General features: G+C 38.7%; 1 protein-coding gene across 4 annotated transcripts in view; it reads left to right on the forward strand.

The window, feature by feature from the left end:
- The window catches only part of Tgfbr1 (transforming growth factor beta receptor 1), a 60,413-nt gene that overhangs the window by 19,076 nt on the left and 28,258 nt on the right, over positions 1–13,079 (forward strand). For all 4 annotated transcript variants that reach the window (XM_029475980.1, XM_029475981.1, XM_029475982.1 and 1 more), the window contains one exon: positions 9,410–9,655. In XM_029475980.1, the coding sequence (XP_029331840.1) occupies positions 9,410–9,655 (246 nt within the window). The remainder of the gene's footprint in view (positions 1–9,409; positions 9,656–13,079) is intronic.

Below are 13,079 nucleotides of genomic sequence, written 5' to 3' on the forward strand. Positions count from 1 at the left end.
GAAAACAGTGAACTAGACTACTGCTCTATGGGTAGAAAGAAAAGTTTATTTGGGGAATTAGAACCTTCTATGGCTATTTCTTTTGGGGGTTGCTTGAACAGCCTGAAACTAAGAGTAGTAGCGAGGTTTTTAGGCCGGAAGAGCCAGGAGCTATCCTGGGGTCTTTGGTTTGTATTAGGTGTGTGCTAATAAGGAGATTGTTGGCTGTGAGGCAGATAAAGGAAATAATGGTTCTTCCTGACAAACAGAGATCTGCTTCAACAAGTTTCTGAGGAATTCTGATAGGCTTTTGTTTATATCTTAGCAATTCTGTTTCAGTCTGAGTACAGACTGAGGTGTCATTTAAGACATAATCAGTGCCATTTTGTGGTACCCATTTAGTTGGAATATCCATCTTACCTGTCCCAGAGGTTGGACTATGATGGCGTGTGTCTTGTTCCCTCCTCCTCCATTGTTATTTTTATAACTTTGATTGTGAAGTATATCTAGATTTCAGAATGTTGAAAGTTCAAGGAAATATACTTCTCAGAATTAAACCTTTGCATAATTCCAGAGATTATGGGATAGAAATAAGATTGGACAGTATATTAGGAAGGTACTAAACATTGAGTTTGGCTTTTTATCTTTGCAATCAATAAGAAAAAAAATCAGGCTAAGGATCTAAACGTGAAGCTGTCCAGTTGAGCCACAGTTGAGATGTGTGTGTGTGTGTGTTCGCCAGAGGTCAATATTGGGTATCTTCTTCAATTGTTTTTCACCTTTTTTTGAGATAGGGTTTCTCATTGAACTTGAAGTGCACCAGTTTAGTAACACTGACCGGCCTGCAAGTCCCAGAGATTGTCATGTTCCTCCTCCTCCTCTTCAAGTGTTAGGATTGCAGGCATGTGCCACCATACCAGGCTTTTACATGAGCACTAGAAAGCTCAAGTCATTTGTGTTCATGATGATTATCCAGAGGGGATTCGGATCCATCTGTGTAGCCTAAGGAGAATAATTGCTGTTAATCATTATGGGTCTCTTAACTTGATTTCTTCATAAATGACAGAACTGAATTACAGTCTCCTGAAACTCTTAAGAGGAAAACCAGTAAAACACTTCAAGGTACAAATTGTATTATGTACATTTCTCTTGCTGTAGTAAAATATCCTGATAGAAACAAGGGAGAAAGGGTTTAATTTGGCCCCCAGCTTGAGGGTGTAGTTTATCATGTCAGGGAAGTCATGGCACCTCAGGAGCTTGAGGCAGTTGGCCAAGTTGTACTACAGTCAGGAAGTTAAGAGTGATGAATGCCTGTGTTCAGTTGCAGTTTGGGACTTCACGTGCCATTCACAATCACATACACATAGTCCGGAACTTTCTGTGATAGATTCCACTAGCACAGGAAGTAATACAAGAATTAGTCAGCGGGAATACATGAAATTAAAAGCTTCTGTACAACAAAGGCTACAATCAGCAGATCAGCAAAGAGAGCCTACAAAATGGGGGTGGGAGGTGGGGGGCAACTATGTATCAAACAGTATCAAGAGTCTGATACTTAAAATACACAAAGAGCTTCAAGCACCAAAAAAAGAAAAAAAAAATCACCTTGTTAATAGGCAGGCTACTGCATGAGCAGCTAGTTGTCAAAAGAAAATATATAAGAGGTCAATAAATACTTAAGACAGCACTCAACATTTTTAGCTATATAATATAGGAAATGAATATTGGAACTACTTTTTGAGCCTATTTCAGATACTTAAAATACTCATCCTTATACTTCTGTTTCTTTAGACCCCACTCTTGGTACCAGTTTTTGTCTTAGGTAGGGTGAATGTTGCTGTGATAAAACACCACAACCAAGTTGGGGAGGAGGGGATTTTATGCTTTTACATCGCTGTTCATCATCCAGGCATCAGTAAGGCAGGACAGGAACTAAAAATAAGTCAGGAAGCTAGAGTCAGGAGCTGATGCAGAGGCCATGGAGGAGTGCTGCTTACTGGCTTACTCCACATGGCTTGCTCAGCCTTCTTGCTTATAGAAGCTAGAACCACCAGCCCAAGGGTGGCCCACTCACACTGGGCTAAGCCTTCCCACATCAATCGCTGGTCTTATTGAGGCATTTTTTTTTCAGTTGAGGTTTTTTCTTCTCTGATGACTCTAGCTGTGTCAGCATAAAAGATGACACAAAGCTAGCCAGGATAACAGAAATACTTGTATAGGCATAATGTTACTGTGTAGTGTATAAAATTATTCTTGTATTATTCAAATGCTGGTTTCTCTGCCACCATATCTTGTCACAATCTGGACATGGCATTATAATGCTTATTCTAAGTATCTCCTATTTCAAGTTTGTAATGTAAACATTGCTCTCCATTTATTCTCTGACTTGTCAATAGAATCAGCCAGTGCCTGCACAGAAGAGACAATAGGGCTGGGCTTCTTCCAGCCAGGGGAAGGAGTGAGGGTAGGGGTAAGAAGAGTGGGGAAGAAGGGACTTATAGTACTACGTAGAAGTTTGGAGAGACACCAGGGAAAAACACCTAGAGCCCAGAACCAGACCAATACTAAAATGCAAATATCTCAGGGATTTTGGCTGGGAAGTAACCAGATTAGCTTAGATGATTAGAACAGGTCAATGACTGCCAGGTTATTGTGTTGTAAAGCTAATTAAATAAATCTTACAATGTCTCATTCATTTGGGAGCTAGTCGGGGATAAAGAAAAACTGCCACTTTAAAAAATGCACTTACATACTTGAACATTCATGTTTATAGTTTCACTGTTCATAACAGCCAGAGAATGTAACCCACTTAGATGTCCATCAGCAGATAAATGCACATAAACATAGTCCATGTATACAGTGGAATTTTGTTCCTCAGTATCAATTTAGGAAAATGGATAGAACTATAAATCATGTTAAATGAAGTAAACCAGACACAGAATGACAGATGCTGTTTTCTCTCACGTGAGACCTGGATTTAACTGTGTGTGTGATAGATCTAGAACAGGGACTGTCAGGATGTGAAGGATCTTACTTGAGAATGTACTGGAATACATAAGACATAAAAAGAGACTATTTGTAAAGGGAAAGGTGATGAGGAGAGGACATGGGTGAATTACAATATAGTGTAATGATACATATGTGTAACAATGCAATCATAATATCCATTACTTTGTATACTAACTTAAAATGTTTACAAATGGAAACAAGACCTAGTTTAATTAAAAATATTTTAATTACATTTTTATTTGGGATGTAGTACTTATAAGAGAAAATGTACCACTGTACATGTGTGTCAGTCAACTTAAAAGAGTCAGTTTCTCCATTTACCATGTGGGTTCTGGTGATCAAACTCAGGTCCCCAGGCTTGGTGGGAAGTGGCAAAAAGCTACTGAGCATTTTGCCAGCCCCACTTTTACTTTAAAAAATTATTTGTGTGTACTGTGTGTGAGTAGAGTTCAAAAGACAATTTTGGGAGTTGCCAGCCCAAAGCCCTATTTTAATAAAAGAGGAGAGAGGTGGAGGCTGGAGAGATGGCTCAATGGTTAAGAACACACGAACACATGCTATTCTGTCAGAGGACTAAGTTCTGTTCCCAGTACCCGTATCAGGTATGCACAGCAGCCTATAACCCTCTCATCTGGCCTCCCCAGGCACCATATGCACATGGCATACACACAGAGGCACTGAAACATACACATAAAGGAAAAACATTAAAATTAAAAATGGGAATGAGATAACCCAGATCTATTTAATAATAAAGTCAGTTATAATTTTAGGGGGAGATATAGTGCTGAGTTTTGAAACCAAGGTCTTGCACATGTCAGGCATTACCACTGACTACGTCCCTAACCCCTGATTTTTTTTTTTTTTTTTTTTAAGAAGCAATCTTACTGTGTATGTAACTCAGGCTATTTTGGAATTTTGGATTCTCTTGCCTCTGCCTTCTAAGCACTAGAATTAAAAGTGTGCACTACACACTTAGCTTACAGACTTCAACTTGTAAGAAATGAGAATTAAGATATATGTTCATGAGAATCTGTTTCTGTTTTAATTTACATAAACTATTTTACTATGTCATATGTCTCAGTCAGGGTTTCTATTACTGAGACGAAACACCATGGCCAAAACAGAAGTTTGGCTTACATTTCCAGATCACAATCCATCATTGGAGGAAGTTAGAACGGGAATTCAAACAGGGCTGGAACCTGGAGGCAGGAGCTGATGCAAGAGCTCTTGGAGGAGTGCTGCTTACTGGCTTGCTTCCCTGGTTTGTTCTTATAGAACTGAGGACCACCACAGCTCAGGGATGGTACCACTCAAATGGGCTGGGCCCTCCCCCATTGATCACTAATTGAGAATATGCTGGATCTCATGTAGGCATTTCCTCAACTGAGGCTTCTTTCTCTGTGATGACTCTAGCTTCTGTCAAGCAGACACACAAAACCAGCCTGTACATCATATAATAGCAAGCCTATATTCAGGCATCTGATTTAGACTGGAAAAATGGAATTTTAAAATTCCCTCAAGACATAAACCCTTGCCTGGATAAGCATTGTGTTATAGGATGTTTATATTGTCTAGTGACCTTTCTTGTTGAAAGACTAGTAAGAGAAGCCCTTCAGCATTGGCATTTTTCAAAATTTCATCATATGTAGACCTCTTTGAAATGAAAAGTGCAAAACAATTTTTCACATTATTCCTTAAATCGTAAACATGAAACTAGAAGACGTAAAACTTAATGTTTTGGGTTTATTTACAACTATAAATTAAATCTGTAAATTAGAATCAAAGACAACTACAAATAATAGAATGCAAATTAATACAATTATTTGGTGTGACAATTGATGTTTCTGTTTTATTGTAGAAATAAGATGACCTTAGGTCTGATTCTGTTTTTATATCTGTTTCACTGTTGTAACTGCAGTGATAATAAATGCTGCAAGTGGCTGCTCTGATCAGTAATGTTCAAGATAGTATTAATGACCTCAGGGCTTGTTGGGAAGTTTAGGATAATGAGGTCTCATACCTAACCAAAGCTAGGGGATCAGTTCTCAAATATCAGCTTTAAAGAGTTATTTTGTTTACTGGAAGATGTGGCTCACATTATACTATAATTGAAGTCTTCACTAAATGGTTTTCTAAACCAATTATTGGAAGTTAGAACAAAAAGTGTTGTTGAATATCACAGCCATATATAATGCTAGTAAATGTTTGCCAAGTGTCCTACAAAGAAAGGATTTGTGTAAGGCTTGCATGGACTCGGGGCACTGGCTATTTCAACTTGACCAGGTTTACATTGTGCTGTGTATTTAAGTGTTACTTAATCCTGTGATTCAAGTGTTACTTGTATGTTTTTACTGTATACACATTGTGAAGCTGTCTGTATGTAAAGTGTGCCACATGGACACTTGACCAGAATGAGCTTTTCACATAACTATAGAAACAGCAGTGAAAGTTTTGTAATGCTTGTGGAGATAGATGGTGGTTACTCAGGATCCAGAATGTTTGTCATTGTAGATAGATTATCTTTGGAATGAAAATGTGTATGTAATTCATAGACTGCATTTCTCTCCTTGATGTTTGTGATCTCTTGTTTGGGCAACTATTTAGCAAATGTATTTTTCTGATACTATACTATCTAGAGGTCCAGAATAAAACAAGATAGCTCAACACAGCCCTTCCTAAAGTAAGGAGAGACACTAACAACAAACTATATAGACAGATTTGCATGCACCTTCAAGGTATGCAGAAGTATGTGGGAGCAAATGAAACAAACCCCAGTATTTGAAGGGGAGAAGTAAGATCACTTGTGGAAAGGATCTTTGAATAGAATTCTTTGAAGGATAATCTTGAAGGAGGAAGAGACAGAGAAGTGGAATTTGACTAGGCAGAGAGAACTACTAAATCTCTTTGCCAAAATCAACATCATATTTATCTCTTTTTAACAGTGTTCGGTCTTTTTACTTTTCTTGAGTTCCCTTCATACTTGGTTAGAGTTAAGTCAAATGACTGAACTCCAGGAAGAAAGAAAATATTCTTTCAATTTACTACTATTATTTATGTGTGAGGAAGAGAACACAGTGGAGGTCAGATGACAACTTTGGGGGTTGGTTCTTTCCTTCCATCTTTTATATAAGTTTTTGAGATTGAGGTCAAGTCAGCAGGTTATGTGGCAAGTGCATCTCATTCTGAAGATGTTTTATAATGGTCAAATAAAACTTGGTAATCTCTTAAAATAATAGGCAAGTGTGCTGGTTGCAGCAGAAACCTTTTTAAGCATTCTCGAAAAGAACCTGATATCCCCGAGTTAAGAGTTTAGCTATCAAGTCAGTTCAGGGTCTCCAAACACCATTAGCTATGATGATTTGGTAGAAGGACTCACAGTGAGACCAGGTTGGAAGACAGAAAAAAGTAAAAGGATGTAGGAAGGGGAAGAAGTCAGAAACATGATTTGAGAAACTCAGAATTGCTACGGAGAATACTTTTTTTTTTTTTCCTAAAATCATCTCAAACAAGATGCTCCAGAAAACAAGCTATGCTTATTTAGAGCTTGGATGTTTCCTAAATCTAATGAAACCACCTATGCCTGCTGTCATGGTTCTCTGTGGAGGGGGGTGGTGGTAGGGTTGTTTAGACCTATAATACCACTACACCACAACAATGGGAGGCTGAGGCAGGAGGATAGCAAATTGGAGGCCTGCCTGGGCCACTTACCAGGTCTGTGTCTCAAGGTTTTGAAAATGCAAAAAAGCTTCAGGGTATATAGTTCAGTACTTAGTGATACTGTGTTTGCCAAGCATAATAAGGCCAAAAATTCAAAAAGGTAATTCCCTAAGTTAATAGAAAGATGTAATGTAGCTCATATATTTACTTGATATTTTATTTTATTTTATTTTTAAAGATTTATTTATTTATTTATTTATTTATTATATGTAAGTACACTGTAGCTGTCTTCAGATGCACCAGAAGAGGGCGTCAGATCTCAGTACGGATGGTTGTGAGCCACCATGTGGTTGCTGGGATTTGAACTCTGGACCTTCGGAAGAGCAGTCGGGTGCTCTTACCCACTGAGCCATCTCGCCAGCCCTTACTTGATATTTTAAACTTAAATTTTGAGATTTGCTTAATCTTTAAGCCTTGTAGATTATATTGTATGAACAATAAAAATACCTCAAGAAGCTCTTTATAATTTTGGAGGTATACTGTTCTTGTCCTAGATGAATTTCTGCCTGAATAAATTTTCTGCTTTTGATTCACTCTGGCTCACCTTGAGATTCATTCCTTTTTGCCTTCCCTAAGAGGAGGGAACTTAAGGCCATGGTGGCAGTGCTAGGCTGTGTTTCCCTTTTGCCACTAAGAAGACTCAGAGCTGTTACAGTCATGGATACAAGGCACTACAATGAAAAGATAGAGCTTAAGTTTGACAAAGCTGAAAGGCACGTAGGCAGTAGTTTGGCAGAGAACTGGAACACTTTTGTAGATAGTGTCCCAGTGGAGCAGGACCCTTCATTCTCTTAGCAGTGGCATGTACAAAGCACTGCAAGCCAGTGAAGCCAACCTGAGCCTTGGTTAGTGTCCAGGGTTTTACTGAGGGTCAGCCACCAGCCATGATATTAGTTAGATTTTTCATTGCTATGACAAAGTATCTGACAGAAACAAATTAAGGATTGCTAACCTTAGTCTTTAAGGAAGGGCTTAGTTCACTGAGTTTTAAAGGTTTCGGTTTCAGGTTGGGAAGGGCATGGCAGAGCATCTTAAATGGGTCTTTCTGTCTGTCACTGTCTCTCTGTCTGTCTCTCTCTCTCTCTCTCTTTTTTTTTTTTTTTTTTTATTTATTATATGTAAGTACATTGTAGCTGTCTTCAGACACACCAGAAGACATTTTGGGTGGTTGTGAGCCACCATGTGGTTGCTGGGATTTGAACTCTGGACCTTCGGAAGAGCAGTCGGGTGCTCTTACCCACTGAGCCATCTCACCAGCCCTCTCTCTCTCTTTCAGAACAGTAACATCCATATTCAGGGCAGGTCCCCTGCCTCCACCTAAAATCTCCCTAGAAATGCCTTCAGAGGAGTGCTTTACAAATCTCTTAGGTAGTTCTAAACCTGATAAAGTTGATGATCTAGATTAGCTATCACAATCCATAGGTTTATAGTCTGCATAACAGCTGAGTTAAGTAAGGTCTTAACTGCCTCCATTCCAACAAACAAAAATAGATCTTTTCTGTGACTCACATTGTTAGTACAAACTATCTGGTCAAATTGGTACTGTGTGACCCAAGGCCTTACACATACAGAAACATTCTTATCAGAGAGCATATCCCAGAGGCTCAGCGCTCACATCCAGTCGAGGACAGTTCTGAAGATATGCTGTTCTTGTGAACATGCTGGGTTGTTTAACTCAGGCCTGCTAAGTAAACTTACTTGCATAAGCCATTTAGGAAGAAAGCTTTCTTCTGGGCTGTTGTCTGCCCACTACTCTTTTTTTTCTATATATAATGAACCTTCCTGGTCTCATCATTGTTGGCCATTCCTCCTAACTGGTCTTTTCCCTTGCCAGTGAGTAATTAGATTACCTATTATGTTGTTCATTCAGCAAGAAGTTTTGAATACTGCCCTTGGGCATAAAACCAACCATATGTTGTGGATTTCCAGGATAAATATGGGTCTCTGAATTCAAAGAAGTTATATTTTCTTAGGGGAAGAAATAATAAAGTCAGCATTTCTGGTAAGCTGTGTATACTTTGAGAAAGCACTTAACCCCATTAGAGGATATGGCTGTGTTTGACAAAAGATGTTGGTGACAGCAGACACTTCCATAAAGGGGTCATTCCTAGAGTTGAGTCACAAGATCTAATAGATACAATGGGCATATAACTAGGTTCCATGTGGTTTGAATATATAAATTGTTGCTGGAATAATCTTCCCTATACCAGCTGGAAGATACATGTCATAGAGGTTGCACAGGATGAATGAAAAAACCTGTGGCTCAATATGAATCTATTCCTGTTACTTCATTACCACAAATCAACTGAAATGGTGTTTCTAGCCTCTAATGGGTTTGTGGCACTCTTTTCACACATTGCTCTGAAATCACTTGTGAGGGGTGGGGTATGTGTGTGGATGTAATTGTGTAATTTAATACTAGGAACAAATGTAACTGTACTGTGTTTCAAATGGGAGGGCAAATGATTGCCTTATCTAGATGAAATTTTGTGGACTTTTTTCTAGGCTAGGTCAAAATTTCACTAAATTACCTTGGTCTCAATGTATGTGTAATTCTTGGACATTCTAAGGGTAATAAAGTTTGTTATTTGTACAGTGCATAAATTGTTATAGTAAAAAAATATAGTAGTAGTGGTGTAAATGTTGAACTTTTAAACTTAATCTTGGCACTATCTTCTAATAAAATCTTATTCTCTTTCTCTAGCATTACAGTGTTTCTGCCACCTCTGTACAAAGGATAATTTTACCTGTGAGACAGATGGTCTTTGCTTTGTCTCAGTCACTGAGACCACAGACAAAGTTATACATAATAGTATGTGTATAGCTGAAATTGACCTAATTCCTCGAGACAGGCCATTTGTTTGTGCACCATCTTCAAAAACAGGGGCCGTTACTACAACATATTGCTGCAATCAGGACCACTGCAATAAAATAGAACTCCCAACTACAGGTAAGTTGTTGCATTAGCACTCTTCCCTTTCTTCTTCCAAGATGCTAAAAAAAAGCTTCTAGACTGCCTACAAATATAGAACTGTAAGTGTTTACAGAAATCATCAAGCCTGGCTTGTTGAGGGTAGAGGCAGAGAGTTACCTGTCCACAGTTGTAGATGTATGAGTAGCTAGGAGCTTGACTCCTGGGTGTGTATTAGAGAAAGCAGTGCCAGGAGACTCGGTGAGATCTGCTATGTCTACAAGGGTAACCTCTTCAAAGTAAATTTTAGAATCTCATAGGACAACATGTTAAGGGTTTTCTTTGCCTTGTCCTCAGTGAATTTCTCATTCCTTGTTTAGTGTACCTACATCTTAAGGCAATCTAATCAACAGCCTTTTAATGGGCAGAAATCGAGTGCACCAAACAGTCTAAATGTTTTCATTTTGTAATATTTACCTTTTGATGATATGTAAATTAATTGTATATGATGTCTAGTGGCACTATGTATTTAATAATTTTTAAAAAGATTCTAGAAGGCCTGGAATGGTGGTGCATGCCTTTAATCCCAGCACTTGGGAGGCAGAGGCAGGTGAATTTCTGAGTTTGAGAGGCCAGCCTGGTCTATAGATTGAGTTCCAGGACAGCCAGGGTTACACAGAGAAACCCTGTCTCGAAGAAAAAAAAAGGAAAACAAACAAACAACCCACCACCAACAAAAAGATCCTAGAAAGGCTACAAAAATGGCTTAGCAGTTAAGAGTGCTTGTGACTCTTTCAGAGAACCCAGGTTCAATTCCCAGCGCCCATGTGGTGGCTTACACTGTGACTCCAGTTCATGGGATCTGATGCCTACTTCTAACCTCAAATCATGGATATGGATGCACAAACATACATATAGGCAAAACAACCGTACACATAAAATAATAGTTAATAATAAATGGTCCTGATATAGCTAGTAATTTAAAGCTTAATGAATTAAATGGAAATTTGCCACTTTCTCTGAGTCCTGAATTCTTATTTTAATGGTCAAAGGAATATAAAATGGGAGAAAACCTATATTAATGCTAGCAGATTTGATGAAAGAATGAATACTGCTCACAGGCCAAAACTGTGAATAATTTCTGCAGTGTGTGTGTGTGTGTGTGTGTGTGTGTGTGTACATGCATTCATGTGAGTGCACCTATGTTAGAGAATACTTTGTAGGAGTTGGTTCTCTCCTTTGGTTCCTGAGGATCGAAATGAGTTTATCAGGCTCGGTAAGAAGGATCTTTCCACAAAAGTCATATTGCTGGCCCAGTATAAGTTTTAAGTATGGCGAAAAAGCCTCAATGCATTTAACACTGTTTACCAAAAAAGGAGGAAAATGTTCAGATTTTCCACTTTATTCCAGTTTTGGGGCAGTAGAATATTATATATTGGTTATCACCCAGAATTCTTAAAGTAAGCCTTTTAGAAAGACTTTTTTTTATACAAAGATAACAGCTGTCTTCAGATAACTAATTAAGTATGCAGTATATAAGGATTTAAAATCCTTCCTGAAAGAATTTTTAGAAATAGTTTTGTTTGATAAGAAATTAATCTAAATGAAGTTGTCAAGAATGAAAAAAGATTATAATATCATACTTTCCCTTCCCATTCCTCTCTCTAAACCCTTTCATACACTCTCTCCAATCCCTATTTAAATTTGTGGCCTCCTTTTCTTCAATTGTTGACACATTTAGATATGTGTATAAATGTGTTTTTGAAATGAGTAAATATTAATTTATTTAGAGATTATAAGAAAATAAATGTAATTAAAAATGCAATTGGCGGCCGGGACACTTTGGGCTCGAACTTGGTGGACAGTCCCACAGTCCCCAGAGGATTCTCCACCCTCCAGGCGCCCTAGCATACCCAGGTTCTTAGGATTACTGGTGAGTGGAACCAACATCTGTTCCTACAGAACTGGGAGTTCCTGGGGCCAGCAGGAGCAGGGACACAGGAACCCACCTAACCAGTGGTTCTGCTTCCTTCCATTCGGCACTGGTCTACCTTGGTTTTGAACTCAGCAGACAGCCCCACGGTCCCCAGAAGAGGTACCACTTCCAGGCGCTCTAACACGCCCAGGATCCTAGGATCCCAGGATCTCAGGAGTTTGGTCACACCAGGATCTCAGGATCTCGGAGGAAGCTTGACTGCCAAGAACTCTGACACACCCAGAATCTCAGCATCACAGGATTCCAGAATCACAGGATCACAAAGAAAGCTGGACTCTGAGAAGTTCTGACTTAACTGGAATTACAGGAAGGACAGGCTCCAATCAGAGGGCAGGGAGCACTTGAGATAATCAGATGGCGGAGGCAATCATAAGAACAGAAACAATAGAAACCAAGGTTACTTGGCATTATCAGAACCCAATTCTCCCACCATAGCAAGTCCTGGATACACCATCACACCAGAAAAGCAAGATATGGATCTAAAGCCACTTATCATGGTGATGATGGAGGACTATAAGGATATAACTCCCTTAAAGAAATTACAGGAGAATAAAGGTAAGCAGGTAGAAGCCCTTAAAGAGAAACACAAAAATCCCTTAAAGAATTACAGGAAAACACATCCAAACAGGTAAAAGAATTGAACAAAACCATCTAGGATCTAAAAATGGAAGTAGAAACAATAAAGAAATCACAAAGGGAGACAACTCTGAAGATAGAAAACCTAGGAAAGAAGTCAAGAGCCATAGATGCAAACATCACCAACAGAATACAAGAGATAGAGAGAGAATCTCAGGAGCAGAAGATTCCATAGAAAACATGGACACAACAGTCAAAGAAAATGCAAAATGCAAAAAAGATCCTAACCCAAAACATCTAGGAAATCCAGGACCTAATGAGAAAACCAAACTTAAGGATAATAGGTATAGACGAGAAGGAAGATTTCCAACTTAAAGGTAAAGGGTCAGTAAATATCTTCAACAAAATTATAGAAGAAAACTTCCCCAACCTAAAGAAAGATGTTATGAACATACAAGAAGCCTACAGACCTCCAAATAGTTTGGACCAGAGAAGAAATTCCTCCCGTCACATAATCAAAACACCAAATGCACAAAACAAAGAAAGAATATTAAAAGCAATAAGGGAAAAAGGTCAAGTAACATATAAAGGCAGACCTATCAGAATTACACCTGACTTATCCCCAGAATCTATGAAAGCCAGAAGATCCTGGGCAGATGTCATACACACCCTAAGTAATAAATGCCAGCCCAGGCTACTATACCCAGCAAAACCTCAATTACCATACATGGAGAAACCAAGGTATTCTATGACAAAACCAAATTTACACAATATCTTCCCACAAATCCAGCCTTTCAAAGGATAATAAAGGGAAAACTCCAAAAGAAGGAGGGAAAATACGCTCTAGAAAAAGCAAGAAAGTAACCTTCTTAGAATTGGGAACAAAACACC

Source organism: Mus caroli, chromosome 4 (genome assembly GCF_900094665.2).
Source record: "Mus caroli chromosome 4, CAROLI_EIJ_v1.1, whole genome shotgun sequence".
In the NCBI taxonomy this organism is placed as follows: domain Eukaryota; kingdom Metazoa; phylum Chordata; class Mammalia; order Rodentia; family Muridae; genus Mus; species Mus caroli.